The sequence below is a fragment of the Corvus cornix genome, chromosome 2 (genome assembly GCF_000738735.6).
Source record: "Corvus cornix cornix isolate S_Up_H32 chromosome 2, ASM73873v5, whole genome shotgun sequence".
Lineage (NCBI taxonomy): Eukaryota > Metazoa > Chordata > Aves > Passeriformes > Corvidae > Corvus > Corvus cornix.
Genome location: NC_046333.1, coordinates 8,469,215 through 8,483,942, shown reverse-complemented (window position 1 = coordinate 8,483,942; position 14,728 = coordinate 8,469,215). Strand labels below are relative to the sequence as shown.

The 14,728-nt window shown below is 35.7% G+C and overlaps 1 protein-coding gene across 1 annotated transcript in view; it reads right to left on the bottom strand.

Moving 5' to 3' along the window:
* The window catches only part of UBE3C (ubiquitin protein ligase E3C), a 70,133-nt gene that overhangs the window by 39,444 nt on the left and 15,961 nt on the right, over positions 1-14,728 (bottom strand). Inside the window, exons 6-12 of the mRNA XM_010394860.3 lie at positions 14,053-14,210; positions 11,858-12,011; positions 10,839-11,059; positions 10,402-10,556; positions 8,469-8,656; positions 1,288-1,374; positions 480-637 (exon numbers count right to left, since the gene is read on the bottom strand). Coding sequence (XP_010393162.1) covers positions 480-637; positions 1,288-1,374; positions 8,469-8,656; positions 10,402-10,556; positions 10,839-11,059; positions 11,858-12,011; positions 14,053-14,210 — 1,121 coding nt within the window. The remainder of the gene's footprint in view (positions 1-479; positions 638-1,287; positions 1,375-8,468; positions 8,657-10,401; positions 10,557-10,838; positions 11,060-11,857; positions 12,012-14,052; positions 14,211-14,728) is intronic.

Here is a 14,728-nt window from a genome sequence, read left to right as displayed (position 1 = left end):
CTTTAATATTCACACAAAAAATCTAAAGGCAGAGAAAAAAAACCTAAAAAGAGAATGAGTAAACATGCATGAAGGAGATCAAATCCCGGGATTGTTTGCAGTCACATTTTAATTGCAGTATCTTCTTGTTCTCTTTTGTGATTCCTGCTATGTTAAATTTATACATTAAACTACTGGTTCAGTCCAGAAGTTTGCTCTGTTCACTAACTCATCAAAAATTACCATGATTAAGAACTTCCATATCAGACCCTATGTAAAGCTAGGGTTCCCAAGGTGAAGACCATTCATTTTGCTCTCTTTTTTCTAAGTGCAATCACCATAAAAGAGCCAGCTGACAGCTGAGTGCTCAGGGGACCATCAGCAAGCCAGCCTCAAAGATCCTTCCTCCCAGATGTCAGCAAATCATGGCCTAGGGAGCTCTCCAGCCTCACGCAAAAACATTTTAATAGGCACTGCTATTTAGTATGCTCCAAACTCACCTTCTATTGGATCACCAAAGAATTCATTATCATGAATAGAAATAAGTGAGTGACTAAACAAAGAACTGAAAAGGTAGAAGAGAGGGATAATTCGGCTAGAGTCCTCTAAAGACATTGGAGAGCCTCTTGAAATCACTTGAAGGAGTGGCACCATAGACCTTAAAATATAAAATGCAACGTAAAAGAGAGGGTTAATAAAATACTTTTAAAAAGTACCACCTTCAGCATTCTAGCAAAACAATACGGTAATAGCTCCAACAGCAATGTAACAATGGTGTTTTCAGTTAAATAATTATTAATTCCAATTATTGCAAAATAAGGTTACTCTTCACAAGTTCTTGTCACAGGTAGCTCAGGGTCTCCATGACAAATAAACTTGGGCATTAACTAATCCGGACTGCAGATACCTTGGAGACACGAAGGAGAAAGAATAATTCTCTGCATGTCAGCACTGAACACATTTGTAGGTCCAGCGCCTCAGCTCCTTTCCTCACAGGAAAGTGGTTCTGCCACCACCTATTTCTGAACTAGCCAAAGTATGTGAGATAAAACACACACTTGGGGTGAACAACTTAGGGCTTCAGTGTTTGCTACACTGATTCTTGTAAGCACTCCAAGAACTACAAAACATTCAACTCATTTTAAGTAAATATTTTCTTTATTTACAACTGTCCAATTTCCAAGATTTTGCTCGGTTTTATGAAATCATAGGAGGTAAATAACCATATCTCTAACTGTCCCATTCCGTTTTCACTAGATATGCTCTGTTTTAACAAAGAATCAGTTCCAGAAATGCTACAATACATACCCTGTAATCATTCGTGTAGTCATTGAAGATATCAAATACCAAAGATGCCTCAGGAATCTGGCATTAAAGGCTAAACTATAGAGAAGCCTGCAAGAAGAAGTTCAAATAAATTGTGGCTTCTAAAATACTGTATTCACAAAACACAAGTGTTTCTGTAAGAACTTTTCTGTCAAGCATTTCTCAGAAATTAACAATTTAAATTTACTTTTTCAAGATGAAAGGTCTTATTCTGATCAACTCTGGTGAAAGCCCCAAAAGCTGAAAACCAATCATACTAAAACCTTACACCAAAAACTACACTTTTCATTAAATCAGCAACAAACCATACAATATAAACCCACATTTCCAGTCTTTCTCAGAATTCAACATATATTAATAAAAATAACATGACATTGAACTAATGATCTGGGACTTTTTAAATTCTACATAGAAAATCATACCAAACTAGTTAACAGGTCACTTCTGTGGTTCTTCTGACAGTAACAAACATAGTAATTTTTTGCAAAAGGTAGATTAAAATACCTTCATATATGTCAGAACTATACCAATTTTACTGGTATACTCAGCTTGGCAGAGAGAAATAGAACAACATCAATGGAACAATGTCAGAACAGCTACATGTACACTAACCCATCTGCTGACAGAAAATTGTTTATTGTTTGAAAATTTCTTACTAATTTATGAAAGTAAATGTGTAATTTCACAAGTCAGTTATACACAGGACTGACTTTAACCACATTATATCAGACATGGTTACAGTGTCTTTCAGAAATTCTAGAGAAATGAGAAACAAAAAGCTTCCTGAAACTAAAAAGTCACCCCCAGTGTATTTTCTTCCCCTTGCAAGAAACAACATATGAGACAAAATCATTTGAAACAATGTCTTCTAGGAACCAAACAGGATTTCACTGACTGAACAGTCATTTTTCAAGTATTGAAGAACAGTATTTGGGTAATTTTTTTAGATGCTACTTTCCTAGGTCTCCTAATTCCTGTTAGGAAGTAAGTAAAACAAATACTGAGATCGACACCTCTCAGTGGTCAATAGATTTGCAACATCAAAATTCTCTAAGACCAGGCATACATGAGATAGGAGGCTGGGAAATGGGACCAGGGAGGGGAGACTAGCTGCTGCCTGAAAACAAAGTATTTACTGTGGACCACATGGTTAAATTAAAATTGGCCACATGGCAAAAGGAAACACATTTCATAAGGGAAAAAAGTAAAATATCAATAAAGACTTAAAAATACTGGAGAATGGCTTAAGTGGCAATTCAAAACTCCCACACTACACAGGATCCCACAAACCAGCACACAGGGCCACAGGCCCCTGGGTCCTGGCTCACTGACTGCCCCTCCTGCTGCCTTCCCACAAGCACAGCCTCTCTCCTCACCCCACAGCTGGTCCCTTCCTTGGGCTCCCAGCTCACCTGCATCCACCAGATCCAGCTGCACAGCCAAGGATCTGTGCCAGGATAAAGGAGCATGAGAAGGGCAGAACTCCTCACTAAGCACAAAGGATCATTTCACAGGTATGGGAGTTTTGGAAATGGAGTAGAAAAATGCAGAAAAACGGGAAATGAAACACATGCCACCTCTAGTTCACAGCATCTCCTTGAATTTTAAATGCATAGACCAGTACCTTTAAAAAGAGTTGGGAGTTTCATTTATTTCAAAGAAATTGCATGTTGAGGACATCACCAAGTTCAAGTCAAATTTGAAGCAACTGAAGCTAATGCCAGTTCAAGATAAGCTTCACCGTTACGTTAAGTTCTAATTTAATTATGTGTATTTTTTGAAAAAATTCAACCTGAATTTGATACATGAGAATTCTATTCCCTTCTAAAGTCACATTATTCTGACATTTGGCAAAAAGTATACATTAACATGTAAGGAAGGGCTTATTATACCTAGCTAATTTAGAATAAGGATTTGTATTTTAATGTTTAAATATCTGAATGATAGCTCAGATGTCTTGGTTTCCACACTGAGAAATTTCCTCAGTGACCTTCAGTTTTCAGCCTCATATTTAAAATGAAAAGTAATTTGGCACAGGGCCATCAGGTCTCATGCAGCTTCCAAGTAAAAACTTGTTAATTTTACAATCATCCCTGGAAATTATGTAACAGTTTGAGCAGAAATGAACAAACATTATGGACAATGAACCTATCATAATGTAATTCATTTTTTCATTCTAGCAATATTCAGCAATAGTGAAGGGGAAAAAAGGACCAATCTTAAGAGCTTATAATAATAACCTTTGTCTAAGTTTTAGCCATTTTTATTCCATATCCGTGATTCAGGCAGTCAATTGTAGCAAGTGGTCTGTTTCATGGCCCAGTTCCAGAAATGCTGAATGCATTCAACTTTCACATTTCCCTTTCCTGAAAATCTGGTTAAGTACAAAAATGCACATTTGGTAGAAGATGGTACCAACAACCTGTTTCATTAACATGAAATTTCTGTAAATATGAAGCAGATTAATTTGTCAGTTCTAAAGCTTCCATTCTAAAGTTTCCATACTGTGACCAGAAAACAAACATGGAACTGCAAAGTGAACACAGAATGGTAAATTGGGCCTTGTGTTAAAAGAGATTTTTATCATTAGATTCATCTGAAATTTAATCCATTGCAAAAGTAAAGATGGCAGAAAAAACCTGCTAACTTCCCACTCCAAGGACAGAAATTGGCTTTAAAAGCTGAAGGTAACAACTGTAACCAAAAAATACAAAAAAAGAAACCCACCACAAAATGCAAGGATGGCTTTGAAAAGTTGTATCTACACAAAATTGGCCATAATAAAATTTCAAACTTTTTGGCTTCACATTGACAGAAAAAAGGACTGTGAAAAAGCAAAAAAAAAAAAAAAAAATTAAGGGGAAAAAAACCCTCTGAGAATTAAAATAGGTCGAAATCTACCTTATTTGGTCTTTTTCCTTGGCAGAGAAAAGATGTGCATCTGCTTAAAAACAGCCCTTCCAGGTAGAGCTACATTAAAATGACACAGCACAAGAATTCCTGATCAACTGCAGTAGAGTACAGGGACGGCTTACACATCCTGAAGAAAAAGCCTTATGAATCCACAAAGTTTAGAGATCAGCTAATATAAAGCTCCAGTGTCCATACAGTCTTGACCACTTTTTCCTTTAAAGAAAAAAAAAAATCCACACAAAAAAAAGCTAGAAATAAAAAAGATCAGACATTTTGATTGTTATGTAAACTTGTAAAATCTAACCCAGGGGTTTCAAGATTTGTACTGTTCTAAAAACAAACCAAGCAGCTGAAGTTTAAACTCCTCCTATCTGGAGGTTTTGCATTTTCTTGAAAATCTCACTGAAAGCCACCAACTTCTTTATTATGAGATCATTATACATGTTTTATGTAATGGATTCATTAATAGATTTTCTGTAAAGTCCAATATTAAGATTTAGCACAGTCATTTGGAAGAAAGAAACATTTCGCTGCCATCAGAAAGGATAAACTCCTTTCAACTGGAACAACACACACTGTCTCAGCCGCAGGCTGTGAAAGAGTTAAATTCACTTTGGTGATTCCTGTTAAGTATCAATTTTAATCATACCAAATTAAATTATCTGTTCCCAAAAGTAAGTACATAACGATCATTTATTTAGGACCTTGTTTCTCTCTCTAGGTATCTAATTGTCCACAAAAGCCACATGATTTATGTCTACTTGACAGAACAGCATTTTGGGCACCTCTGGTTTAAAAAAAGTGTCAAATTCCTCCTGTGCAATGGGACAGATTAAATGACCCATTAAGCTTAATTTAGCTGAGGCACCACTACAAGTTAATTAGTTAAAGGCAAGATTTTCAGTCGAGGTCATAAATTGGGCCCAGTTTCCCACTGAGACCATTTAAGTTAATGAAGAGAATACAGCAGAATGAGAGGAGCTCATACAGCCTGCGACAGGTCACTGCTGCCAGGGCAGCGAATTCTGTCACTTCAGAACTGTGAGGTGTCACAGGTACGAGACAGCAGCAGAGCCACTGGTAAATGAACTATCCTGCTCTTTAGGCTGCCTTATCCTTCTGCCTCTGTTTGTATTGGACCAAGAATGTGAAGCAAAGCTTAAAAAAAGAAGGTTAAAACTGCAAATACAATGATTCTGGTTTTAAGAGAAACACAGCAGTGCTAGAATGCTCCCTGAAGAATTACCCCAACAGCCCCATGTAAAGCCTGGTATCTCAGCACACATATGAAGACAGGCTGCTCAGATTACACTGGATTGTCATTTGCCAAACATTCTGAACTACAGGCTGAGATGAGCAATGTTACAGTAATTAAACAGCAGTGATGAACAGTGACTGTGGAGCTGTTAACCCAAGATGAGTGAACTCAGGGGCGCCGATCAGATGGCTGACAGCGACTGACGTCCCAGTACAAGCACAGCTTCCATCACTATTTAATATTCAGCTGTCATAAAGATGAAGTCTAAGGTATTAAGTTACACCCTGAAATATTTTACAGAAACAGAACTTACTATTTATTCAAAGTATCATTTTGATGAAAAAAAGTCTTGCAAGTCTCTATAATGACAACTACAGTCCAAGGGACAAGTTCCCTCTTTTTTTTTAGCAACTGTATTCAATAATTATGTATCAACTTTATAGTGAAAATATTAAAGTCCCGTCCTTTTGAAAACAAGTGGAATTCCCAATGGTTTCTTTACAATCAGGATTTTATTTTACACCTCTAATCCGGTCATACTTATTACTGAACACAAGCTACAGTTAGGTTTTTCTTGTATTGTGACCATTTTCTTTAATTGGGTTTGACTGCATACTTCCAGAATTATTCAGAGTTCATCAAAATTCCTAATAACTAACCCAAAGCAATGTGTTTTTTCAGTTATCCACCTCTGGATCCCACCATCCTGTCCAGAGCATCAGAAAATAACTTTACAGGCTTGCTTCTTTCAAAATTATATTGTACTTTGGGTATCTTGTTCTTTGGCCTTGGTGTCTTGTTGCAAAACCAAAGAAAATACTGAGTTAATTCAGCAACATCAATGTTCCTAACACCACAAAATATCATCATCATCATCAGTCAAATTATAAAAGTACCGAGAAGCCTCAAGAAAAAAAAAAACTTTCAGCTTTGACAGAGTGATACAACTCTATATTCTGAAATTCTCATGTTTGTTCAAGAAGGAAAAAAACCTCAGAACTATTAAAACAATACTGAGATATTTGTCATTTGCTCCCTTCTAAAGCCTGTGTTAATCTTAGTCTAATTTTCTTCAGTTATTGAAAATTTATTTTCCATTATTACTCTATTTAGCATCCCATTTTTCAGATTTGAAGCTTCTATGTTTCTATTTATCATTACTTTATATTACAGTTGTATATGCTGTTAAATAAACTAAGTCTTTTTAACAACTCCTTTTTAAACCATTTGACTAAGTATGATTTCAAACACTAAATAAAAGAGCACTATTAAGCTCTTAGAATACATTAAAAATAATTTGAGATAAATTATTTCTGCTTAACTATTTCTACATGGTTTAATTAAGTAGAAATGCTTCACTCTGGATATTAAGTAACTTAAAAGTTAGTTTCAAAGCAAGTGTTAGCATCTTTCGAAAGACTATCATTAAATTTGGTAAAATTATTTGAGCTTTAAAAAAAGTCACCAGACAATTTTAAAACGTGACACTTAATGACAAAAAGTCTTTTCATTTTCTTTATAAATTCCATGAATAAGCATCATCTGTCCTTCAAAAAACACTCAAAAATAATGTTTAGAACAGCTGCTTGGTAACCTAAGCCAGGTCTAAAATGCACTGAGAATAGGACAAAAGATTTGACACCTGCTGAAATTATGATCCCTGGCAAACTCAGCACTTACAGATGACTTCTAAGTCAGAAATAGTAATTAAACGCCTACTTTAGTTTACCAAATATTTGTGTGAATTAAGTTCATTTTGACCATGAAAGTAATTGCACTGGTACCACTGACAGAAATCTTAGTATCTACTACTTATTTCTAAAATTCAGCTGTTTTGGAGCTATTCAAAAGTTACAATTTCTAAATTATTTTCCAATAGAAGATGCTGAGTAGAACTTCCTTAACTCCTGAATTTATCCAGTGTGTAAATAGGTTGTTATCACAAATAATTGCAAAGACCCAATACAGCTTCTCAGAGGAAATAGATGCCATACTCATACAATTAAAGTTCGGTGACTTCTTTACTCATTAAACACCCTTTTCCACACAGTTCACCAGCAAACCTCCAGTCAAAGCAGTGATGCATTTAAGCTCAGTAATTACTATCCAAGGCAATGTACTACGTGCAACAATAAAGCTGGCACACTAATTCAACTGCTGCTATGATCTTCAGGTCTCACATCCTGCTCTAATGCAATTAGTCTACAAAGAACTAATTACCCTAATCGAGCAATCACAGTTTCACTGACATCTTACTTCCTCCAGCAGCTATAAACACCATTGGGCTAAGATAGCACCTAATTAGTTTTCTGTATCACTGTTTACAATGCAGTCTGAATTATGTTTACAACATTCCCTAAATACCTACTTTACTACCAGCAACTACATAGGTACTTGCACCAGAACAGTGTTAATACTTACGGGTCTCAGTCTGGTAATAAAAAGGTCAAAAATCTTCTCCCATTGTTCTGACATTTGTGGTTTGCAATGTTTGCGAAAGAATTCTGCACAAATGAAAACGTCCTTTATCTTCATCTCAGGTGCCAAACCCTCCCCAAACAATAGCGATCTTCAATAGTTAGGAATTATTTTGATTTGTTGCAAGAGATTTTGGCATATATTAAAGAAGGGTGTGAACAAGTTGGTTTCAGTGCTCAGCTAGCCAGAGAGACTGTGGAATCCATAGCACACTGACTGTTTCAAAAACAAGGTAGTCCAATTTGTGCTGGAATGGCACTCAACACTGCCTCTGAGCAAAGGAAAAGAAAAAATGCTTCTACGAATCTTGGAAGGCCATAGTGAACAAGAAAAACTAGACACAAAGAATCCACTCTTTGGTTTGCCTGGAATTACTGTTTAAATTCTGAAAATCTAATTTATTTCAGCCAATTGTAAAAGAAAACACAGAAAAAACTCCATATGTTATTTAAAACAGGTCTATCTAACAATTTTAGATGTACTACAGTTCAAGATGACTATTATTTCTACTTGCCTGACTTTTGGCACCATCATTCGGTGTTGTACCATTAGCGTGTGGCAGATTGATGCCATCAGGGTAAAGACCTCTTCACTTGCTGAATCTCTCCAAACCATGTTCAGTAGAGTGTTTGTCTGCTGCTTTGTGTCCAATTTCTTTAGGCACTCCTCAGTTATGTACTGAACTGATATTCGCCCATCACCCTACAAACATATCAAAGGCAAGTTTACTTTTAATTATTTATAATGATTAAGTATCCCTTTTTGTATTAAAAAAATACTTCCATATTTAATTAGAACATAAAGTTCTCTTGTACAATAAATAAAATGGAAGCACATATGCATATCCGCCGAGTCTTAAAAGTATCAGACCCAAGAGCCAACTTAAAGCCCCAGGCAGGTAACTGTTGGGCTGTGGTATCCATCCTTCACTGAGGCCAGTGGAAATACTCCCTTTAATGTAAGCATGTTCTGCAACACGTGGATACAACAGACAAAATCACTTATTGGCATAAAACATGTGAATAATCATCTCTTCTCCACTGACATCAGTCAGCATTGGACATGAAACCCAGAAATGAATGTCGACTCTACTCTACAAGCAGTATTTTCACATTCATAATTCTTGAGTTAACAAATGACCACACAGTTCAGGGTGGTCAGTTCACGTCTGGGTAGTACCAGCAGTGTGTGAAGAGGAATACTTTCCCTCGGCATACAACTGACTCCACCTCAGCCTTTTTTTTTCCTAATTTCCTATCTTTATTTTGTCGCCAACTGAGCAAAGCTGTCAGGCTCACTGAAGGACACAAGTTAACCAATTATAAATTTTTAAGAAAGAGGGGTTTCCCCACCCACTGACTTTTTTTTTTTTTAAGACAGGCACGCATGAAAATATGGCATACATTAAAAAAATCATAGGAGAAACACACAAAAAAGCATATTGCAATAAATAGTATTATTTATATAAAGCCTCCTCAGAGCAGTTTTTTTTTCTAGTTGATGAATTAGTGTAAGTTAAGTTATCTGTGAACAGAAATTTCTGCTTTGTTTTTACCTAATCACCTCTTAAGTATCACCGATCTCTAAGCCACAAGTAGAAACTGCCAATATTTACATTGCACACAGTAACACACAGCATCTAAAAACACGCAAGTAAAATGCTGCAAGTACTCCCTGGCAGCATGGCCCCAAGTTTGGATTCTTTAAATGAACCCTAAAGATGATGAAATTTCACACATTCTACAAGGAAAGCATGCACACTAAGTCCTTTGAATGGCTGTGTCTTCTGAAAGATACATAAAGGCCAGTAAGAAACTGCTGAATTTATATCTGTCCAACTTTGGTTAGTCAAAGCCTTGATATGAGTAGGAACAGGCTAGAGTTAGCACAGATTTATTCTAAGTTTAAACTATAGTGAAAAGTTCTATTTATAACACTCTACACATTATTACAGAAAGCAGGTGTTTCACTCTGAGGGCTTTTGAGTTAGTGGATATATACAGAGCTAGTCTGCAGGGTAGAGACTGTTGTTGAACTTGTAGTATTTTCCATGACAAAAAAAAATGAAAATACTAAGTTGGAGTACTAGTATGTTTCACAATCTCTTAGCATAACTATGGACCTACAGAATAGAGAGAGTAATAAAGTCTCAGTAAAATACAAATGTAAAAAGGTAATTTTAAGTCTTTTTTTTTAAATAAAAGCTTTATCCTTACACAGACATGCTATCTGTAGTTTAGGATCTCTTATTATAGTAAGGGGTTTGTTTTTAATGTAAGCAACCAGTTCCACTTGCTTGCAGTGAACAGTCACCTATTTTCAAGAAGCAAACAGGCTGCCTTCTACATCTATGGAAAAATACTGGACTTAGAGTGATCATGTTTTTGCCTATCTTTGCTGCTGCTACTATAATACAAATCCATTCATAGAAATTCTGCACTGCTTACTGGTGTAGTTGTCATTTTACTGATCTCTTCATCTTCATCTTCAGAATCACTGTTTGCATCTTGACAATTTGTACCAGCAGCAGACACAGGCAGCTGAGAGAGAAAAGTTTGGAGTACCCTCAAATACACAAGAAGTCCTTCCTCTGAAAGGGATCCTAGAGCACATACATTGAAACACAAAGATCATCAGCAAGATCACACTGTGCTATAAAATATATCTTACCAGAAATACCCGACCAAAACAAGTTACGCCAAATCTTATCAAATTAGCACATTTTTATAATGTTAAGGGTAGGAACAGGTAATAAAACAGATCTCTCCAACACTTGCATGCACAAACTGTCCTTTTTACTTGGCAATGAACCATGCTGCGGAAATACTCAACATATTAATTCCAACATGAAAAAAACAATGAATTGGCCACTTAGCTTGCTCACCCAAATATGTTTCTCCTACTGTTAACACAAAGTAGAAAAGGCATGGGGCTTGATCACTTCTTCTTGAACATCCACTTTCTGCTAGTAATAGTGCATTCAGAAAGAGTTCATACGGGAAAATGGTCTGCACATCAGCAAGCGCTGGAATGATGAAATGGAATATCTGATCTGTAAAAGGTGCTGCCAGAAACTCCTCTGTGAAGGCGGCAAAAATCTGCTGCCTGAAATGAAGAAAAATTGTTGCTATAGAGAACACAGGCAAAATTTCCCACAATCATACCAATGGAATAATAGATCATTTTGCAAGTATGAATACATCCATCAAGAGGACTGCAAAGATATGCTCCATTAATCCTGCCCTAGTACATCAAATTTCTCAGACTTCTCAAAAATTAACTTCTCACACTAAATCCTCTTCCTGATGATCTTACATGCAATTTTATCCTTTAAACTTTTCATTAAATCAGAGAAAACTACTCTGAAGTAAAATACATTGTTTATAATATCAAAGAACAAAATACATCTAACAAACTCAATTAGTCTTTTTACACAAATCCCTATTCTAACACAAAACACTACTGCATGTGATACAACCAGAATTTATGTTCCCTCTGTCTACATATCTGACTCTTTCTGCTTGTAAGCTGCCATAGTAATTTCTCTCCATAAACCTCAGCTCATCTGTCACAAAGTTCTTTTGAACTCTAAAATTCTTTTCATCTACCCTTAGCCGCATCTCTGCTCTCATCTAAATTTTCCACACCCTCATTCCTATGTATTGTGGTACCTGCTATTCTCTGTACTCTGTTTATTGCAGTATTCAGCATTTTATTGCCTTTTTCTTAAAGACACCTGAAACTACATTGTTTCAGGGATGTACAGCGTTACCAAAAAATCATTACTATTGCAAATAAATCAATGAACTACACTGAAAGAATGGCTGGACACTAGACAACAACAAACTGCACCTCTGACTACAGCAAATGAGTACACAAATGTTTTAAGTTATCTTTATTTACCTTGCACCTTCTGGACAGGAGCTATATGTAAAGTGCAATGGCTTCAGAACATTCTCCAGAAGTATTTTTGCAATAGGAACACGAGAAACATCAGAATACTCAATACTCGAGGGAAGCTTATTGTTAATTAACAAATAAAGCGACTTGTAGTAGCCTGCAAGTAAAAGAAGAAAATCACTTTTAAACACAGTATTTTTTTTCTTTTCCATATAAAACAATTTAAATTAAGTTGAAAAATACTTTACAATTCATTACATGAAGCTTGACATAGGAAGACATTTTACAGTAGTTCAAGTCACATTCACATAATTAGCAGGCTATCAGCAATCTCTTTGGAAACACCACATTATAAAATCATTCACAGATAACCATATTCAGAGTCAGTTTGATTTTCAAAGACCAATCAACTCTTGCTGATGAAGTGAATAATTTGATTTCTTTAAATAATGGCTTATGAAAAACATGTTCTCCTTTAAGTGACTCTAGTCATGTTGTCCTTTCACTCTTCCAGAAAGGAAGAATTTTCCACTCTACTCCAAAATATGACTGCATCATACAGGTAAGAGTCCTGCCAGCAGAATGTCCCAATTCTGTGACCACCTTGCCATAGCAGGCTGAAGAATACAATCACTATTTCCAGAACAGGGCTCTCCCAGACAGTAATAAAATGGATTATCACCCATGCCATAAAGACATGTATAGAAAGTAATTTATTTATGTCTCACTGAAGTACAAATGGAACCATGTGATTTCATTCTTAACCAACTTCCTTCATGCTCAATGAACTCCCAACTAAGACACAAGTTCCACAATTACAGGAACACTGTAAATGCATAAACAGTGTCACATCACTGAGATCCCAGTCTAAGAACCCTTCTCAGGGACCACCTAACTTGTCACAGTGGAAGTCCCCATAAAGGAATGACTTAGCAATGCTGACCAGACACAAATGGAAGGCAAATTATATCCAAAAACATACACTAATGGAAACTGGTAAGAGATTCTTTACAATTTAAGCATCAAAAGTTATTAGGACACAGAACATTTGCAGTTGCACAAAACCACTTCTTTTTGTTCTCATTAGTAATCAGAAAGCTATATTTTAGTAAAAAATTAATGATTCTATGATCTCAAACTTTCATATATCAGTTTTGAGGACAGAATACTATAATAAAAGAACAAAAACATGCATTTTGGAAGACATATGTATTATATAAAAACCAATGAGACAAACATACAGTTTCTGTTATGCCAAGGCAAGTAAAATAAATGTGCTACAATAAGAGTAAATTTTTTTCTGATAGTGACTTCAACATACAGTAGTTAAAACCAAATCCTTAGTAACAGGATTAGGTAGTCAAGTCCACTGAATGTACTTCAAATATTAGAATATATTAGAAATATATAGAAATAGTCCAATAACTAATGATTGGAAGATGCTCTTTCTGCATTTCATACCAAAGAGGATGGATCCAAGAGATCTATTTCAAAATGGTTTTGTCTTTCCTCATGATCCACAAGATTTGCTAACTCAAGCCACCATATCAAAAAGCCAAAATAATTTATTTTGGACATTCCCAGAATAATGAAGTTTCTTTGCAACAAAACATCATCTTGGTGCTAACTACCCAATTCATTAACTTTTGGTATGTTTGCACAGGTGTCACTGACTGCAGTTTAGCAAACAGTTTTGCTGATGACAGGACAAGAGAAATAAAAGCCAGGCCACCATCTCTGCTAAGGTGTCTGAGTGTTGGCAGGATGAAAAGGTAATGCCAATCTAGAATAATACTGAATATTAACATTTACAGAGAACAGTACTGCAACACAATGACCAACTTTTACACAACTGAAGCTTAGATCTGTCACAGTGTGTGTGTCCACATTAGAGTGTCAAACAGATACTGGAATACAACTTTTGTTAGGCAATATCCATCTACTCTCAAAATCTCTGCTACAAGTCTGTATCAGTAATTTAGTAGAATATTCAATTTATAACAGATTTTCCAAAGAAATCAAGCAGTAATTTCTCAAGCCATGACCTCATTACAAGCACAATATCCATCTAATGTACAGGTTAGTGTATGCAGCACTTTATTCATCTGTGGTAAAGACAAAAATTTGATTAAACAATATGGACTTCAGCTGTTTAATTTTTGATTATTTCCCAGAATTTATGGTTCCTAGCTACTCACCTTTTTGAACCATGTAGTGCAAAATTTGTTCAATTAATGATGTCACATAGCTGACATCTTGTAAAACAGGCAAATACGTATTCTCAGATGAAAATACCTCAAGCATTCTCATAGGAAGTGCAACATTCAGACTGTCATCATTGCAATTCTGCAGTAGCCTATAAATGAAATTAAAATTACTTAACATGATATTTCTCTTATTTCACCACACATTCACCTTAAAGTAACTTATTTCTATCTATTTGGTTGCCAGGTGCTCTCACTGGTTTAGCTACATCTTTTTGACGGCATCTTTATAACAATAATTCCTGATTTTAGGGTTATCTACGAATATGGCATTCTACCCTTAATTCCTACTAAATTCTTGCTCTGAGTGATTTGAAAATTTGGAGGTCTACTGCATAAACTGGAAGAGAAGCAAAGAATAATACATGTTTTCCCAACATGCACCACTAACTATATTAAAAATGAAGCCATGAAAGCCCCAGAGCAACATGGGCTGGGAACAGGTGCTAGGGAACACCATATGCATAACTAACACAATATGTCTTCATTTACTAACTGAAATATTAAAAATACAACCATTCCCATCGTTTTAAGAAGTTGCTTATGTAACAGCTACCAGTAACCACAGAAATTATGATGATTAAGAGCCTGCTTAGAATTTAAAGTATTT